This window comes from Gouania willdenowi, chromosome 14 (assembly GCF_900634775.1).
Source record: "Gouania willdenowi chromosome 14, fGouWil2.1, whole genome shotgun sequence".
Classification (NCBI taxonomy): Eukaryota; Metazoa; Chordata; class Actinopteri; order Blenniiformes; family Gobiesocidae; genus Gouania; species Gouania willdenowi.
This window is the reverse complement of record NC_041057.1, coordinates 13230491-13250296: the sequence shown is the minus strand read 5'-3', so window position 1 is coordinate 13250296 and position 19806 is coordinate 13230491. Positions and strand designations below refer to the sequence as shown.

At 38.7% G+C, this 19806-nt stretch overlaps 2 protein-coding genes across 2 annotated transcripts in view; one reads left to right on the top strand and one right to left on the bottom strand.

The window, feature by feature from the left end:
* The first annotated feature begins 3553 nt into the window (after positions 1-3553).
* On the top strand, positions 3554-13048 carry faxdc2 (fatty acid hydroxylase domain containing 2). Its single transcript, XM_028466944.1, has 9 exons — positions 3554-3673; positions 5032-5072; positions 7385-7482; positions 7853-7956; positions 8613-8734; positions 10092-10297; positions 10378-10483; positions 10602-10768; positions 11719-13048. The coding sequence occupies exons 1-9, from the start codon at positions 3649-3651 to the stop codon at positions 11873-11875; spliced, it is 1026 nt and encodes a 341-aa protein (XP_028322745.1). The 5' UTR covers positions 3554-3648; the 3' UTR covers positions 11876-13048.
* Positions 13049-13971: 923 nt separating this feature from the next.
* The window catches only part of larp1 (La ribonucleoprotein 1, translational regulator), a 38971-nt gene continuing 33136 nt past the window's right edge, over positions 13972-19806 (bottom strand). The window contains 8 exon segments of the mRNA XM_028466910.1: positions 13972-15852; positions 16931-17058; positions 17135-17244; positions 17416-17560; positions 17722-17879; positions 18560-18666; positions 18762-18967; positions 19383-19506. Coding sequence (XP_028322711.1) covers positions 15649-15852; positions 16931-17058; positions 17135-17244; positions 17416-17560; positions 17722-17879; positions 18560-18666; positions 18762-18967; positions 19383-19506 — 1182 coding nt within the window. The 3' untranslated portion in view covers positions 13972-15648.

Sequence of the window (19806 nt, the reverse complement as noted above, 5' to 3'; positions counted from 1 at the left end):
ATACAATGTTGTAAACATGTACATTACTTATCGGAAGGAACCACGTGACAGATCCACTCCAGCATTAAAGCAGTGGTAACAATATAGCACTAGAGGTCAGACCTGAGCTGTGCTTTGGTTTGGTTCGCCCAGTGGTTCCAGAACTTTTCACAGTCCCGTACCCCTCCTTCAGACCTTTAACCTGAAGCCATGTACCCCCTACTCCTGCAAACTTAAACATAATAATGCAATGCTGTGGTTTTTAACCATGGGGTCATGACCCCATAAGTTCCCCCTCCCCTGAAAGGTCTAGTAATTTGTAATAATGGAAAAAAAAAAAAATACTGATTAAAAATGTATTTTTTAAAAAAAATGTTTTGATTATTCTTTGTCAAATGATAACACCACACACAAAACAATATGAAATAACTGTCTTCTATACTTTCACTTTTTTAAATATACATCTAGTTCATATGAAATGCATCTTGAAACTTTGTCACTAATCCTGGCAGCAACAAAACATGATCAAAAGCTAATTCTAGAAAGAGAGAAAAAAATCTCTGGAGACGCCAATAATTTATGATATTAAAATGGGTTCACGACCTCAAAAAAGTTTGGTAACTACTGATGTAATGTCACATACAATGTAGTCCTACAGTAAAATTAGTCTCTGAATTTTACCTATCCTGTTGATGAATAATGTATAATAATAATAATAATAATAATAATAATAATAATAATCTGTAAGGAATGTAAATTGGTAAAGCAATGTAGCTCTTGTCATATTTGTGCTTTCTTGATGAAATTGTTTCTCTGTCACCATGGGTAATTTGTGGCAATCCATGGAGGCTCCTGACTGCTGGTCGATTTACGTTCCTATTTATACATCCCCTATGACAATTTGCGTACCCCACTTTGGGAACCCAGGGGTTAACCTAACTTGGTTTCGTCATGTGACCATTGATCATGATCATAGTGATAGTGAATAAGAACAGAAATGCAAAGTTAAGCTAAGCGAAGAAACATAGGCTACGCTCAACTAAATAAATGTGTATTTATCTAAAAATAAGATTGTTGGTTGTAGGCCCATAGTGTACTAGCGTTAGATCAAATATCACGTCTGTCAGTCATTGCAACTAATATTATAATCCTGCCAACTGTTAAATGTGATCAACATATCTGAAGTACTACTCTCTACTGCCTTTCCACGTCATCTTACATTGTCAGTCTTGTTTGGTTTGTACATACAGTGCTTTTAATAGCTTTAATTCAGGGTTGCCATAGTTTACCTATTCATCACAGCACAAAGAATTCAGGACATTGTGTGTTACAGTACAGCAGGACTTGCATCAATACAATGACTTATTACTGCTGTGATGTAATAGCTCACGTGGAGTTAATTTTATATTTGCAATGCTTGCAAAATGAGTCATAAAGGTAACTGGAGTGCACACCTGGACAACCTTTATCATAGTGTATCTGATCCAAGGGCCACATTATATAAAATAATCTCAGCTTTTAAGAATAATTAGCAATATGAGCATTAATACAAGAAAGATCAAAGAGTTTTTGTCTGTTTTTGTTCTCATTTTGCATATTTTTGTTGTCTTTTTGTGTATTTTCTTGTTATTTTGTATGATAAGGTTGTCATTTTGTGTGTTTCTGGAGTAATTTTGTGTATTTTTCTGGGCATTTCTGAATAATTATTAATAAAATTAAATATTTTTGGTCATTTTGTGTATTTATTAGTAATTTCTTGTATAGTGGTTGCTGTTTTGTGTGTTTTTTTAAAGTTATTTTGTGCATATTAGTGTTTTTTGTTTCATATTATGTTTTTTTTTAATGTATTTTTACTTTTTTGTCATTTTATGTACGGTAATGAGTAATTTTGTGTATTTCTTTTTTTGTCATTTTGTGTATTTTTTGGAGTCCTTTTTTTCTTTTTGCATTTTTGGGTTATATTGTGATTTTTTTTTTGCCATTTTGTGTATTTTTTGCAGTCCTTTCTTTTTTCATTGTTGTTTGGTCTTTTTTGGAGTGATTTTGTGGTTATTTTGTGTATTTTGTTGTCATTTTGTGGGTGTTTGTTGTGGTTTTGTGTATTTTTGGTGTAAATTAGTGAGTTTTGGAGTCATTTTGCATATTGGTTTTGGAGAACGCACATAATCAAACCAAGGGCTAGATGTTGCCTTCAGTCGCCCATACCTGCCGTACAGTAATGAGCTTTAATAAATATGGTTGTACTTTAAGACAGGAGCTATAAAAGAAAGTCTGATGTGAGGAAATAAACACTTTGGGATTGTTTCCCACAAAAAGGTTTTAATCTCTCTCCTTTTTCATGATTACATCACCTGTCTTTGGATAATAGGGAATGACCACAAAAGAACATTTTACAGCAGGAGAGAGGCCTGGAAATCATCTTTATCATTGTAAGTGAACTGATAACTGTGAGAGATGTTGCAAGAAGTTGATAACCCTTAACCCTTATGATCATGTAATTTAACAAAGTCTAATCTGTAGACATCTTATAATAATAACAATACATTTTCTGATTTAGTCTGATATCTGTAATGTACAAAAATTAAAAGTTAAACAAAGCTGTTTTTTTTAAATTTTGAGCAATTTACCCCTAGAAAAAGTTATCAAACCTGATTGGAAAAACACATTTTGCCATAAACTAACACAAAGACCCCATCTATTATTCTATTATTTTTTAGCTTAAAATAACTTTTTTATTTAGGTTTTTTTTTTTTTTTTTTTTGTAAAATCTCATTCATTGCTGTGATGTAATAGCTCACGTGGATTTTGTTTTATATTTGCAATGCAAAATTACACAAAATGACAGGAAAGTATATAAAAAAAATAAATAAATACATAAAGTGACGCCAAAAATGCACAAATTGACAGCTAAAATGCAAACAATAAATAAATAAAAATAAAAAATGGCAGAAAAATACACAAAATTACAACAAGAACACAAAAAGTAACAAAAAAATACACATGACAAATTACCAAAAAAGACAAAACCCTTTTTAAGAATAATGATCAATCTATCAATCTAAGCATTAATACAGGAAAGACCAAAGGGGTTTTGTCTGTATTTGTTGTCATTTTTTTTTTGTCCTTTTGTGTGTTCTGTGCATTTCGTTGTTATTTTTTGTAATATGATTTTCATTTTGTGTCTATCTGGAGTAATTTTGTGTCTTTTTTATTTCTTTTTTTTTTTAATTTTTTTAAAAAAAAATTTGTAAAATCTCATTCACTCTTTGTAAATGGTGTCTACACATCCAGTGAAGTCCACAGATCACTTTGGAAAACCAAAAAACTTCATTACATTTTTGAAACCTTGGCAGTCACTGAAGTGGATCGACCCTTTGCTGCATAATATTTTTTGATTGATTTCATCCTTATATTAAATCAAATAATCCCGATTAAGATAACTAGAATATTAAATGAGTCTAACACTGTAGTTCAACCTTCTCCTGGATAAATCATGTGGTCAGATGTGGATGAAAACATGATCATAAGCAGTACCTGTACCAGTACCCGCTACGGTCACATGACCTGGAGCCGACCAATCAGAGGAGGCCTTCTGTTGTAAATAAAGTGCTGCTTTGGGCTCGTGGAATAAAAAGAGGAGCAGCAGCGGAGAACAAACACAGGACAGACATGACGGGGGCGACTAAAGTCAGCGGTAAGAGACTGTTTTTACAACAATGTTTCCATTAATAACTCAAAAACTGTGTCTGGTGTAGTTTTTGTCCATTTCAGCTGTAAACGTCTGCCTTTAGGGAACAATAAGTAGAAATATATCTGGTGCGTTCAGTGAAACTCGGGAAAAATCAAAACCTGTTTATCCACCAGTTTACTGTTTTTAATATTACATTTGATGAAATTTATTTGTCATCATTTTATTGATAATGTAGTAATATCATTTATTAAATGAAAAAGATGTTTTGGCAAACTATTTGCATTAAACGCTGACATTGTATATATCAGTTCCACAATGTAGGAAAAAAAAAAAAAATCATTGTATTGTTATAAATACTAGAAAAAAGATTTAAAACGAATTTACTTTAAATCTGAATACATTTGTTGTAGGGCTCTTTGCACTCTTTGTAAAGTTCCTTCAAACCAATTTTGGGGTTATGAAATAGATAAAAATGTCTTGGTGTTCTGAAACATTAGGAGTTACCTTTTATTATAACAATGACAACAATCCTGCCTTTTCAATAAATCTTACGCAATTGCCTCGTATCTATGATGACGTATCCATGATGATGACTGGTGACAAAGCATTAATATGCGTATGGAAACTATTCACTGTGTATATGTTTATTATGGCTGGAGGAATACAGGGTAGGGAAACTCTGAGGAATTTGACTTAAAGAAGTGTTCACTGTAAAGATGAAATATAATAGGATTATTCCTAATCCTCCAAATGTGAATTATTAATCCGGCTGCCAACCCAGCACTTTGACAGTTACTCTTGCATGAAGAGATATGTCACCATCAACTCAAAGTGTATTGATCAGGATCCTTCTTTCCCACATATCTTATTATAAATACATTATGTATTTCTTTATTTAAAAAAAAAAAATATGATGAGCATAATATCTATATAATTGTTGTATGATAATAATCTTTAGAGGAGGGGTTAACAATCATTCCAGCTGTCCCTGTAAATGCTGCTTTCATGCATGTTTTTAACTAAACAATGTTCTAATTTCACGAGATCACGGTTCAAATGTTCTACATTCATCATTCCACACACAAGGAATGTGTGGTATTAAACTAGAGGAGGTGCAGTCCTAAAAAAAAAAAAAAAACAAAAAAAAACCAACAAAAAAAACACGAGTATTTATTTTTAATTTAAATCATTACAATACATATTTCGAACACAAAACATTTAAGTATTGTAAGGAGGTGGAATTTACATCATAATGTGGTTTAACGTTCTTATCTTTTTTGTGTTGTTGTTGCCCTGCTTCTTTCCGCTGTTTATGAGCGAAACTGTGTGTTTTCAGTCTAATGTTATTCTTGTGTTCACAGATTTGACAAGAGTGGATGGGGACGCGAGCATCAGGACACAGGTAACACACCTCAGTTCTGCCTCAATATTTGTTATTGAATCAGATAACTGGACAGGTTTTCTTTTCTGGTGGGATTGGTTGTCATGTTGCTCGTCTGGTTTTGTTCGGAGGCTGTTTTTTTTAAATCAGGGTGGTAACGTGCACATGTTCTTTGTTGTGCAAGTGCTCTTACGTAATGCCGTGAGGAGCAGGGAAAAACATATCAACGTGTGACAGGTTTTCTCCCACGGGTTGTAAAACCACACAGCTGAGGTTGAAATTCAACTTAAAACAGGTTTAGGACAATATTATTGAAGCTTTTTACTATGTTTAAAGTCATATTTACTTTATTATTTATGTCTAGAAAGTTCTGTAGCCTAGAAATAAACCCCAAGTGGTCTTTCATTACATTGTAATTCATCAAACATGTGCAGAGTGTCACGTGGACTTGATCTGAACAGGCTGGTGGGATCAATGAACTCGAAAACAGGACACCTGTTCCGTGTCATGCCACGCTGAGTTTGTGACAGGTTCAACCTGTCCGACAACATTTTTTTAACAAAGCCGAACAAATGTATGAAAAGCGGGTTTTGATCAAAGAGCAAACGAAGAGAGTGAAATGCAACACGTCAACAGTGTTGTTTATTTATCAGTGGTTTGCATGTAACCTAGTTACTTGAAAAATGGGATTCAAAGACTTGATTGTCATGTTGGAAATAATAAAGTCTCCTTTCTGAGAAAACTCTGACCTTTGCGTCGCTTTGTGCTTTCTGAGCTATAGGCTGCGGCCTGTATGAAAGATGGGGAACGTCACTGTGACGTCAAATCCTCCCCTTAACTCCTGCTGACCGAACTGATCCAGTCTCTTATTTGACAAAACACAATATTAATATATGATGAATACATTTCAATTCAACTTTATTTGTATTGCGCTAAATATAACCAGTCATCACATGGCATTAAATGTAGTGCCCAAAAGAAAAGTTGTGCCTTTACAGCTCACCTGTGAAACCTCCTCCGCTTGTTTTCTGTCCATGGAGCTTACGACCACACAGTCCCCTCAGACATGGCAACACAGCACTGTAACACCACGTGTCCTTAATACAATCTGAACACCATCCACCTAGGCAAGGCAAGGCAAATGTATTTTTATAGCGCTTTTATACACAAGGCAATTTAATGTGCTTTATATGATCAAAAAGTTCAAAAGAAAACATTAAACAGTTTAACAATCAATAGGAACATCAAAATCAGCAGTAAAAATATGAAATCAACAATAGTATGATTAAAGTCATACGCAGTAGAGAAAAAAAAAGTGATATTACCTTGGATTTAAAAATGTTCACATTGGATGCTGAGTTTGTTCCACTTCTTTGCAGCATAACAACTAAAAGCAGCGTCACCATGTTTACTGTGAGCTCTGGGCTCCACTATCTGACCTGTGTCCATAGATCTGAGAGACCTGCTGGGTTCATACCTGACTAACATCTCACTGATGTATTCTGGACCAAACCCATTCACAGATTTATACACCAGCAGCAGAACTTTAAAGTCTATTCTGAGGCTGACTGGGAGCCAGTGTAAAGACTATAAAACTGAACTAATGTGTTCTGACCTCTTTGTTCTGGTTAAGACCCCAGCTGCAGTGTTCTGAACCAGCTGTAGATGTTTGATGCTCTTTTGGGGGATTCCTGTCAGAAGACCATTACAATAGTCCAGTCTGCTGGATATAAAAGCATGGACCAGTTTCTCCTGATCTTTCTGAGTCATTAAACCTTTCACTCTGGAGATGTTCTTTAGGTGGTAGAAGGCTGTGTTTGTGATAGATCTGACATTCAGCAGTCAGATTAAATCTGAGTCAATCAGAACAAGGTTTTTGACTTGGTCTTTAGCTTTTAAAGATTGAGACACAAGGTACTCGCTGACAGCAGTCCTCTTTTCCTTGTTACCAAAGACAATCACATCCAGTGATATGACAATGTCAATGTTAAACATTTATTAAACCTCCTTTCTTTACTCAAAGTTCAAACATTTGCCTCTACTGCAGATTTTCAGATCACATGAGGATTATTTCTAATGCTCCAGGACCCGATAGGTCTCCTCCTGTTGCCTGATTTGTTTTCCTCCGGGGGCTCTGTTCTAAAATTCAAAGCCTCTGTGGTGTCATGCTTTCCGCTCGGTTTCAGTTACAGTCTCAGCGTTTGAGAGCTTTCTGCACCTGATGAGGTTTCCACAGGACACCGTAGGATCATGAGATTGCATATTTTTACTGTTGCAATGAAAGAGGGGTTCATACATAACAGCTGTTTATGTGTCCCCCCCCCTCCCTCCAGGATGGCTCTGGGAGGCTGTGGGACTCGGTGAAAAAAGCTGCTTTTGTCATCGGATCTGGCATCTTGTTCTTGGCTGCGTTTGGCAATTCGCTGACCTGGTAGGTAATGGGTTCACACCTCAAACTACGTCTTCAGGGTATAGGATGTCATTGGAGGGGGGCAGGAACTGGATCTGGGACAAGATAGCAAAAAGTAGGTTAACAGGACAAGGCCTTCCCAATACAGACCGATGGTAACCAAGCACAAGAGAGCATTTGTTGATTCATGAAGGACAATCATTTAGGACAGCGTACGAGTTTTAAAACACTTAATGGGCCTAAATGTGGTGGGATTAGATTAAAGGGATAAACCTAGTGAGACTACCAATGAGGTACAGAATCATTCTATTCTATTCTAAAGGAAAAAAGGGAGTCATTTAGAGATAACTTCATTTATGAATTTGAAACTTGATCCTGATTCTTCCTCCAGGCACCTTCAAAAATTCTGGGGAGCTTCTGGAGATTTCTGGCAGAACCTTTGGACCAAGTTATACACAACCTATGAGGGTCACGATGCAACTCTGTTCTTTCTGGGTAAGAGAAAACTATAAATGGCACAAACATGAATCATCCTATTTCCAGGAAACGGGTGTGGTTAGAGGGAACGGGATGCAATCAATAGAAGTGCTGCTTCTTTTAATACAGAGCATTCATTGAGTATTTCTTCTTTGTAAGTTATTTTAGTTTTTGTTGCTTGCAGGAACACTAGTGGATACATTCCCTGAAGCTCCTTGTTACATATAGACACAGAGTCTTCCTATGAATGGTCATATTTCTGGCTGGCTGATAAGACGTCAGGTTATCAACAGAAGGGTCAGATACTGTTTCATCAAGTTTTCAGTTATGTAAAAGTATCAGAGTCCAGAAGTCATCTACAAAGTTAAGTCTACAGATAAAGACTTTAATACACGTGGTAATCAGACAGCACTGTTTAGCCATGCTGCTTCACAGTGAAAGAGTCCAGGTTGGATTCCCAGCCTTGTGCTTGTGTGCGCCAAACAAAAACATGCAAGTAAGTCAGGTGAAATAGAGTCTCAGAATTACTTGGAAAAGGGATTTGCATTGATGAAAGTGTGTAAATTGTCTTTGGTGGTGTTTCCTGATTCAATTTTGATCTTTCTGGTTCCCTAAAAACCATTAAACCAATCCCTCATGTCCTGGCTGAGCAAATCCTTCTGTTCTGTTAACAGGAACTATGTTGGCGCCCATGGTTACGTTCTGGGTGTGTAACGCTCTGCTGATGATAGTGGACATCACAGGAAAACCCTCCTTCATCACTCGCTACCGTATCCAAGTGGACAAAAACATCCCGGTAGGTGCCAGATTGAAACTTTGTTGTTTGTACATTTGAAACATTGACAAAATGAATTTTCGGATATTAGTGTCGGACTTCAGACATGTGTCCACCTGTCCGTGTGTGTACAAAGTCCTCAAACTGTATTTGATAAGCTGATGTTGTCGGAGCATGTGGAGATAAAGGCCAACATTGCCAATAACCACTTTAGAGAGGTCACATCAAAGGTTATCTCGGAACTCACTGTCCTCAAAGATTAAAGTAAAGGGCAGAGTGCAGAGTGAGGCAGTGGATGGAGTTCTAAAGTTTATTTTAGTGTCTATTAAACTAAATTCATCTTTGAGATCAAATCAATCTTTTTTTTATAAAAAACACTTGTCATACAATAAAATGCAACTCAAAGTGTTTTTACAAAGTTGGAAATAAAAGATGCTGATTGGTGATGTTTAATCAATCAGAGCAGAGTTACTGTAGCTCAGTGACCGAGAGGAGCAGTGAGACGTAAACAAAGACAGGATGTGTCAACCTCTGCCAACCATGAAGCTTGGATAGCACTAGGAAGTTCATCATCAAAAATACACCCCACTTTCTAACACGAACCGGCTCAGTGTAGTCATTAAAAACAGGATGTGAGACTGTCCAGATGTTTTTAACACAGAAAAATGTAACTGATCCAATCAGACTAATCCCATTATTGTATGTTACAATTACGTTTTTAATTACCCGTGTTCAAAATTACGACAGTTGCCAGCATTTTTTCTAATTACAATTATTTTTATCCTCAGATAATCAATTACAATTACATTTTCAATTACAATTAATCACAATTACTGAGCCTGAAATAAATAACCTAATAAAAGTTAACCTTCCTCTTGTATTAGCATCTCTTATGTCCTAAATCATCTGTAAAATACACTCAAAATAAATCTTATTTCTTTGCCATCTATTGGAAATAGGCTACTTAATCAATGAAAACATAGGATTTATTATTATTATTAAATGCTAAAGTGTGGGAAAGCTTGAGATGGAACATTAAAATAATTGTTAACTACATATGTAGAACTGTAACATGGTTCCCCAGTTTTGTGTTAAATTATAAGACAATTTTTATAGAATTTTAATGGCAATTACAATTACAAAGTCAGTTATCAGAACTCAGTTACAATTTAACAATGATTAAGATTTTTACCAATTATAATTTACCACAACCTGATTGTATTTGAGTGCTTAAATACATAGGAAATCCACATGTTTAACATCAGCATCATTAAACAGATCTTTAACAGTTTTCTGGGGTGAAACCTTCCGCTGTATCTGGTAACCGGATGTCAGCCCCAGTGCTCCCTGTGCTAAACTGGGTCATCTTGGTCCTCAGGTGGATCCAGTGAAGCTGCGTAATGCAGTGAAGACGGTCATCTTCAACCAGGTGTTCATCTCGGGGCCGATGGTGGTGGTGATTTATTACCTGATGAGCTGGAGAGGGAACCCTTGCGGTCCAGAGCTGCCAACATTTCACTGGACCCTGATGGAGCTGGCTTTTTTCTCCTTGGTGGAGGAGATCCTGTTTTATTACTCCCACAGGTGAGGTGCCATCAGGTAGCACAGCAGGTGGTAAAAGGTGGAAGGATCATGTTGACTTTGACTGTTGTTCTCCTGTGCAGGCTGTTCCACCAGCCCAGCCTTTACAAGCATTACCATAAACAGCACCACGAGTGGACTGCTCCCATTGGACTGGTGTGCATCTACGCTCACCCCTTAGAGCACGTGGTAAAAGCCCCTCCCCTTTTTTTATTCTAACCTCTTAATAATTGTCAGAAAGAACAAAATCCATCCTCCAAAATAGGTGAAGTCAGTGCCTGATTGTTTTTTTTTCTTCTTCATCCAGATGTCCAACATGCTGCCAGTGGTCATGGGTCCTATACTTCTGGGTTCCCACGTAACCTCCACCGGCCTCTGGTACTGCGTGGCTTTGGTCAGCACAACCATCTCCCACTGTGGATACCACCTGCCCTTCCTGCCCTCTCCCGAATATCACGATTTCCATCACCTCAAGTGCGTCCTGGTGTTTGCCATTCAATAACAAACTCACAAGCTGAAACATTGGCTCTCATTTATCAACGTTGCGTGAAAACGGGTGTAATTCCGAGTGCACGTTTGGTCGTACGACAGGACCAACGTGTGACTTATAACATTCATTTTTTAGCGTACAAATGATTGGGTGTTGATAAATTTGATAGTCATTAACATGTTACGCCCTCAAATATTTCTTGTTCGGAGGCCCCGCCCACTGAAGTCAAACAAACATTGGCGAGGAAACAAATGTTTCCGAGATGAAAATCAGGATTCTCACAACTGAGGTGAAGAAAAACCAAGATGTGCTTTTTTCGGTCGTGTAAAAACTGGAATTTAAAGGCAGTAAACAGCATTTCCGTATTGGAAGGGACGTGGGCTGAGATTTCAGATTCTCAATAATGGCAAATGATTTAAATTAAATTTTACTCATCCACAGCCTAAAAGCGTAAATTCCTGCCATTTGATTAAGACAATTCTTTGCATTTTGGTCAAGAAAAAGTAGATGAGTCAGGCTGGCGAGCTGGAGCACTGTTGAACCATATGCTCTCATGCCCAGTAGGAGAGTTTATCAGTGGATTTATCAAGGAAAGTGGCTTCTTAGCGAATGCTTCAATAACAACTGAGGCTTGTTTAATACTTTATTTTCAGGCTGAGTCAGATTTTTGCTGTGCTGCACCACAAATCCACACACTCAGGTTTGCGTACACAAGGTTAGACCTGACATGAGATCTGATCTTGTCAGAATTAATATCGTAACTTGTGTGAATTTGGTCGAACACACGCCATACGCTCAGATCTGAATGTGCGAACGGTTGCTAAATGAGAGCCATTATGCTCACACAGCCAACCCGTATGCGTTGGTGCCATTTGAATTATCACTCTCTCTGGTGTTGATCATTATTTTCATTCTTGCCTTTTTTTTTTTTTAGATTCAACCAGTGTTTTGGCGTTTTCGGCGTGCTGGACAGACTTCACGGCACAGATGCTAAATTCCGTCAGACCAAGCAGTACGAGCGTCACGTTCTACTCACCAGCCTCACACCACTCAATGAAAGCATTCCTGACAGTCCAAAGAAAAGCGAGTGAAAAGCCCGAGCCACACGTTCCAGATCATGACATGGATTTTTGAAACATCAATGTGGACTGTGCGTGTTATTTCAATGAAAATATCCGCTGCACTTTAGCAGATTTCATCCAGTTTTGAAATATTTTCCTTAATGTTCATCACCTGTAAGGAGGCGACTGCCACCTCACATTCCTCAGCCTTTATGGACTTCTGTTATGTGATTGTGTCTCTAAGTGAAGTCTGCAGGGCAGAGAAATGCTTAGATGTGAGAGGAAGTCGTGAGGGTTCAGGCTTTCTGAAGGTGTTTATCAGTATCTTAGTGTGGATTGTAATGTAACATTTGGTTCTCTTTAATCATTCCTAGTAATTGTAGAGTTTCTCCAATGACTGCAGTCCTTGTTCTCTCCAACCTTTGAATGAGATTAATGAGAATTATTCTGATGACGTCTATAGCTGAACAACTTTAAATCATGTGCTACTACAACCTCAATATTTGGAGCAGCAAGTGGAAAACGGAGTTTTCAGATTATTTCAACACAAATCAAGCCTTCATTTTACCATTACTATGAATGTTAATGAAAATAAGTTATTTTGAAAGATGATTATTTATAATAGTGTTTCATACCACTCAAACAGAGGAGTCCTTCCTTTAAAGCCAAAGATTTCTTTTGCACTTTCCCCGCCCAAACATGCCTTTACTCATTCACACACTTTACCAGTTTCCTGCTGGGGACTTTTATCTATTTATAGATCCACACCCCAGGACATGGAAGTTAGAGTTGTTAAAACCAGCAACAGGAATGTATTTTTGTACCCAAGTACTGTGGTATTAACAGTATGTACAGTAGCTCCTGGTGACTCTTGATAAACAGTTATAGAACATATCAGTGATCACTTACCCCTATCTCTTTCTGCTGATTGGATTCTGGAGAAACCTCAAGATTCAAGTAATTCAACACCAGCATCGCCACAGAATCTGCCAGCATAATATTCAGAAGCACAATACATCCATTCAATAGGTCTTTGGTTTACAAATAAGCTTTGATTTTGTAATTAACTGATTCAGCAGTGTTAATGTCATATTGGTTTGTTAGTGTTTTCTAAATTTCATACAATGTATAAATGTCCTTTTTGTCATTTCTTTATAATAAAGGCATTAAAGACGTTCCTGTACAAATGGGACATTCACACAGCAGCACGTTGTTTGAGGTTTTTTTTGTCCGTTTTTAATTTTTTTCTTAATTAAAGGAAAAGCATAATTACTACAAATTACAAATAAACACTAATAGCGAATCACATCAGCCTACAAAGCAGATATAATGAATATTAAATGTCTATAATACAAGAATCCCATTCAAGTATTTTACATTTTCCATTTTATATATTTTTTTGTTCCTTTTTTTCCCATATTTATCTGTATTCTTCATGACAAGCCTAGAATAGTGTGATGTAATGAACTACCAATGGTTCAATGAACAGTTATTTGTATGGCTTATGGAATCGTGTCCTTTCAGCCTCCATCGTGTCCAGCCAAAGTCCTCTGAGCCCATACGGCTCACACCACCCACTCCTCACCTTCGCCTGTCATGTCTCCTTTAGGGTTAGGGCCTAAAGCCAACAGCGCCCCCCAGAGTTCGACAAGACATCCAACAGCAGCTGTGTGCTGCAAACACACAAAACCACCTGAGCCCTCCTCTTTAACAGTTCGGAGTGCAGATGATGGCAGACGGGGTGATCACATTACAGGGAGGGTCATGTGACCAGCTTGCCTTTGTACGGTGCGGGGGCCGTTGATGAAAAGACGCAAGTCAAACTTTGACACATCTTATTGAAACCTCAGGTAAACATTTTGATGCATCAGCTGTGAAAACATCCAAATCTCCCTGATGATATTCAACAAAGATTTCAAAGGAATAAAAAAAAAAAGAAGAAAAGCACAGGTTTGCATTTTCCAAGAATCCTGGCGTTAAAACGACCAGAACAGGAAACAAATGTGACGAGAGTCAAATGAGACGACTGTAAAACATTAATCAATGGGCTGATTATGTTCGAGGACACCGAGATGAAAAGAAAAACAGGCACAGGCGTCCAGTACAGTTTGTTCACACGAATCCTCAAGCATTAAAACATCTTTAATCATTCGACTGCACTATATAAAAAAAGTGACAGATTAAGCAGAACATTGACAGAAAAAAATGTGATTTTATTAGCATGTTAGCATTAAGACTTAAGCTCCCTCTTTAGCTAAAACCCCCCAAATTCATTCATTTCTGTTGAGTTGCTGTTTAAAACGTGACCTTCATAGTGACTGAACGTGGGCTTAAAAAGCAGGCGATCCAACTGTGACTTCAAAACGAAAGACTTTATAACCCTGAAGTCGACTTTCCCTTACAATCACCGGATGTACGAATGTATAAACAGCCGTGCAACTAAGCAACAGAAGAAACACTGCAAATTAAAAGTTAAAAGCATCAAAATAATCACAATATCTTTGAAGAGAGAGAAAAAAAAAAAACTTGAATGAACTTGTAAGGCAAATATATTCATCTGTGCTATAAACATGGAGACGAGAAGCAGGAAGGAGTTTCACATTTACATTAAAGAGGAACACACTCCTGTTTGATATCATCATGCCTGGATTTGGATGATTTCTGGTGTTTATATTTCCAGATGTTCTGATAATAACATAGCCTAGAGAATCCAGGTGGAAATTTAAATCCACTGCGAGGCCACGGCATCCAACTGAGGCCTCATTAACGTGAGGAAAAAGCCTTTGTCGGTGAAAACGGGAAGCGACGACTCTGAACTTCAGTTTGGCAGAAACGGTCAAGATTCTGTTAATACCTCCAAACTCACACCCATCACTTCAAGTAATTCAGACTGTTGATTCCAGTACTCCAGATGGTTGACAGTTGGATGGATGGATGATTGATGCATGGATGGATGAAGTGACTTCAAACGGAGGACAGAAAAAGGTTCAGGAAGCACCCAAAGGGAGATCAGTCAGAATTCTCCCTTCTATTTGAAATGTTTACGTTTAAGTGCACTAAGGCGCGGATTGTTCGCTAGGTGGATGTTTTTTCAGCACAAAAAAAAAAAAAAAGCCACAACTTGCAAACACGAGCGACAATTGTAACAGACCCAATGACACCTGGAAGACAGTTTGGAGGAGCTGACACGAGTGAGGAAGAGGAGGAGAAGGAAGAACCGCCTCGCTCCTCTGCTGGAAAAGGTGACGACAAACGTGTGATCTGGATGCTGTACAATTAACGACGCGGTGGCCGGCACAAGTTAGAAGCAGTGAAACCATTAAAATAAGGCAACTTTCAATGACCGTGGTGAGGGGCCGGTGTCCTTATGGTTCTCCAATGTTTCCAGCCATGAATCAAAGAACTTGTTTCTGCATGTGGAGACGTCAGCACTCAATTCAAGCTGGGAGGACTCCCCGTCTGATCCCACACTCATGCTGAAATCTGGAGGTTAACCTGCAAGATGGTAACACATAGGGCGGGTCCCAGAAATAAAAGGGGGGGCTAAAACCAAATAAACACTGTCCACTGTGAGCGGCAATTAAAGTGTTTGGCACGTCCATCCTCGCCTCATCAAGACAAAAAGATCCAAAAACTTCAGAAAAATAAAAGCAGAATATTTCCTTATATCTCAAAGTTGTCTGAGGCGTTCAGAAAGAAAGAGCTGGATGCCCCGCCCCTTCCCCCCCAACCCCATGGTGCAGTGAGAACTGGCAGCTTGCAGGCGTCGTCTCCATTTGGTGCGTGCTTGCGTGCTGGTTGAGTTACTTTAGTGTCTTGGCTTCTGGTGCGGCGTCCGAGGCGGGGGCAGCAGATCTCTGGCTGCTTGGTTTGGCGTCATCCTTGGCTGTAGGGGCGTGGCCAGAGCTGGTCTGGCTGTGAGGGCGACTGGAGGGCTGGGAGGGATGTCGGCGGCGACCGTCTCCGCTGGATGAGTGTCTCCTGCGACCCCCTTCCTCAATCGGCGGCTGAAAGTAAAAATGAACATAGGTTTAAACTTAGCCATCAAAGTAAACTAAATGCTGAATGATAAAACATCTTGGCTGATCTTAGTAAAGTGTAACTTACAAACTAAAAGGGTAGTTTTTATTTCCCACCAGAAGATGTCACTATTTACATAAAACCTCATGGTTCCCTTTATATATCGATGGGGGGACTTTAATCTTCCAAATTAGACTTCCTTGAGCTCATGTGGTTTAGTGTTGCCATGATAACATTATTTACATTGTCTTTCCTTTCTAATTCCAACAAAAAAACACATTATTTAACACAATGTCGAACATCTGATGCTTAAATTATTTCTTAGAAACATGCGGCTGGAATCTTTGTAAATTCTTCAGTGCTGAAAACTGGCAAATTTGCACAAAACAAATACTTAGGATTTTTATTTAATTTTTCAAAAATTAAAAAAAAAGCTAAAAATGATGCCAACACTGATCAGCCTAAACATAAATGACGCGCGTGTGTGTGTCCTGCAGTTTCATAGGCAAAAAAAAACAGATACACAGCATAGTGCAAAACCCATTTCATCAAAACTCAACAATAACTTAATCAGATCACATGATTAAGTTACACTAGAGTTACAAATGGGAAATGGTGTTCAGTGAATCTGAATTATTGTATTTTAAACAGAGTGCAATTCATAGCTATTAGAGAACCATCATGCCATGTAGCCCTGTGAGTTGTGGCATTGTTTGAAAAAATGTCATTATTTCGTTTTTCTTCAGGTTAAATGTTGAGAATTCTTTGTTAATGTGTTTGAAAATAGTGCAGCTATTAATGTGAATGTTAACAATTTAGTCTCCTACAAATTATCATTATTATTCTAACAAAAGAACGGCTGGCACTTTAATTCCAGGAGGTAAATGGGGGTTAATTTTGTTACATTGGATAAAATTAAATCAAATGTTTTGAAACATCTGTCATTTGTACTTTGTTTTCTTTAAAATGTAGAGGGGGGGGGGAATCGATTTTTTTTTTGTAAAAACAAATCTGAGATTTTATTTTTAGGCCATATGGCCCAGCCCAGCCCTAGTCTCTACTCACGTCGATCCTGAAGTCTTCCAGGCGTTTGAACTTGCTGAGATGCTCCTGCAGTTTGGGGTCAATCTCCAAGGTTTTGGCTTTCGAGTACTTGAGGAAGGCCCAGAACTTCTCCAGTCCATAGAGCTGACCTGAAAACCAGAGTGTGAGGGGACTTCAGAGAACAAAAGCACAGCGTTGAGATAGTCTGTGGGCTTCATGTCTCACCAGCTTCGTAGTCTTTCATGGTCTCCTCCTGGAAGTCTTTGAAGATGTCTGGCCTAAACTTCTTCTCCAGGCCGTAGCTGTAGTACCTGAACAAGCACTCCAAACCGTACCTGCAACACACACAAAATGGGAATTTTTTTATCATTTGTGCTGCAACAAAGCTGGACTATTTGATTATTTGCTCACAAACTCATTAGTACAGCCCTGAATCAAGAGTTAAAAACATCTGATCAAACAACAAACTAAAGAGTGGATTATTGTTAATAACAATAAACACTGACCTGTATCCCTCCTTCCCATCCTCGACCACCAGCTGTCTGAACTCCTCGTACATCTTTCTATTGAAATGATCTCGCAAGAAGAACGACCAGAAGCGGAAGAGCGTGTTCATCTCCTGCGATTGGCCGATGCCAAGCCGCTTTCGCTCTGTAAGTGTTTGAGATACAAAGTAGTTTAGCTGAAACATCTTTACCTGGCTGTTACTTATTGTATACGTGTGTGTGTGTGTGTGTGTGTGTGTGTGTGTGTGTGTGTGTGTGTGTGTGTGTGAGAGAGAGAGAGAGAGAGAGAGAAGGGAAGGCTCAAACCGTTGAGGCAGCGCCGGCGGTACTTGTGGTAAACGTGTTGTGTGAAGCCGTTCTCTTTGAGCAGCTCGTGTGACGGGTGCTGGAACTTGGGGAGGGACTGAGGCGTGCAACCGATGTTACCCAGGGCGGGCGTGGCCTCTGATGGGCTGGCGGTGGAGCTGAAAGGACAACAGTTCAGGTGAAAGGTTTAAATCTAAACATCAGAAACTGGCAGAACACAGCCTTCAAATAAAGGAAAGAGCTGTAGCAAGATGCGGACCACACTACCCTCAGCATGCCTCTCCACGGGACGCTGCTCTGACCTTTGGTTTCAGACGAACACCAACCGACAATCCCACAGATCTGCAGGCTTCATCATTCATAGAGCTTTTTCAAGCAGTGAAAGATTTTTGCAGAGCGATCTGGTTTTTTGCACTGATAACTTTATTTACCGGTTTTAAAAGATGTGATTACACATTTTATATGCAGAGAGGCATTTTCTGACTTGCTCTGCAATATAAAGGGAACATTATTTGTGTTTACAGGAATTCAGGTTCAAACTCCAGCTCACTATTCAGATCAGTGATGTTCACGTTTAACATGGGGAGGAAGATCAAGAACGTGTGACTGACATTTGATTTCTTTACTGTAGAGGTCAGGTTGTATAATGAAAAACTGTTGAATATACCTAAGACTTGGTGACCCTTTCTAAAGAACTTTACACATTAATAACATGTTTTTAGTAGTACTTGTTTGTTATGACCCCTTCCTAAACTCTAAACTTCGTTTTTTGTTATTTTTCTTCAATCTAAAGACAAGTTTTAACAGTCCGAAGGTCTCAGTTCAGATTCAGACTCACCTGACTGAAGCAGTGCGGGAACGATGCTCTCGTGAGTCCATCACCCAGCCCACGTGACACTCCATGGGGGGGTTGGAGCTGTGCCGAGTCTTCCTCTTCCTGGGCGTCTGTGGGTAACAAAGGGAGCCACTAAAGTTCAAACCTCTGTGCTTTAGTAGTTTGCACTTCACAACAAAAAACTTGAGGAAAAAGAGCGCAGCACCTTGGCATCCACAGGCCGACTCTCTTTTACCACGGGATAGAAGCGAGGCGTCATGGTTGGATCCTTTCTGTGAGGTGTGCGAGGTGTACGTGGCGTTCGGGCACTGCGGTAGTTTGGCGAGTCGGGCACGGTGGTGGGGAGTGAGCGGGCCATTGACGAGGGGTCGGGGGCACCAAAGAGTTTGTTTGCCAGGGCGTCTGTGGGGACTGAGGACAGGAATAAGAAGTGTTTTATTAAAAGTACAGGTTCAAACCGGCCAATGGAGGACTGTCCTAAGAACTCAAAGTTTGAAATAAGCTTTCTGAGACAATGTAACTCTGGTAATTTAACAACCAATTGAAGTCCAGTATGTAAAGTGATAAATATAGACTCTTACAGTCCAACATTTAGATATTCCTATATACAATATGTACATTCAACTCAGGTTATGAGGTAAACTAATTTGTAGAACATACTTCTGTTCTTTCCTTATTTTGCACCTTCTACTGTTATACTGTCTTGGCTGATTTATTGTTTGTAATTCTTTTAATCTGACTCACACATACAAAATAATCCCATTGTACTTGTTCTTTTTAACTTGTACATATGGCAATAAACTCCATTCTATATTTAATTACTCACTCTGCTGGGGTCTTGGGGGGCCTGGGGGAACCTCCTGGTTAGGATCGACCGGAGGTTCAGGGGTCAAACAGTTAAACTCTTCACGGCTGATCAGGTGGACCTTTTTGAAGTTCTCCACCTCTTGCTGTAAAAGAGAAGAGCCGCTGATCAAAATACAATCCTGATAAAACACTGGCACTTTTGAAAGGTTCTAGCTGTTATTCAGAAACAAGAAAGGATGACAAAATGCCTCCGAGGATGAGGAGCCACATTTGACTTTCCTGGGATCATTGTTTAACACTACGTCTGTGGCTATTTCTTTAAAAACCAGGAAACAACAAGCAGCTGTTAGGTGACAGACTATTGTTATAATGTGTGAAATCTACAAGTGAGACTAATATTACCATATAAAGTAAAAACAAGTCACAACTTTTCTCACTGAGAG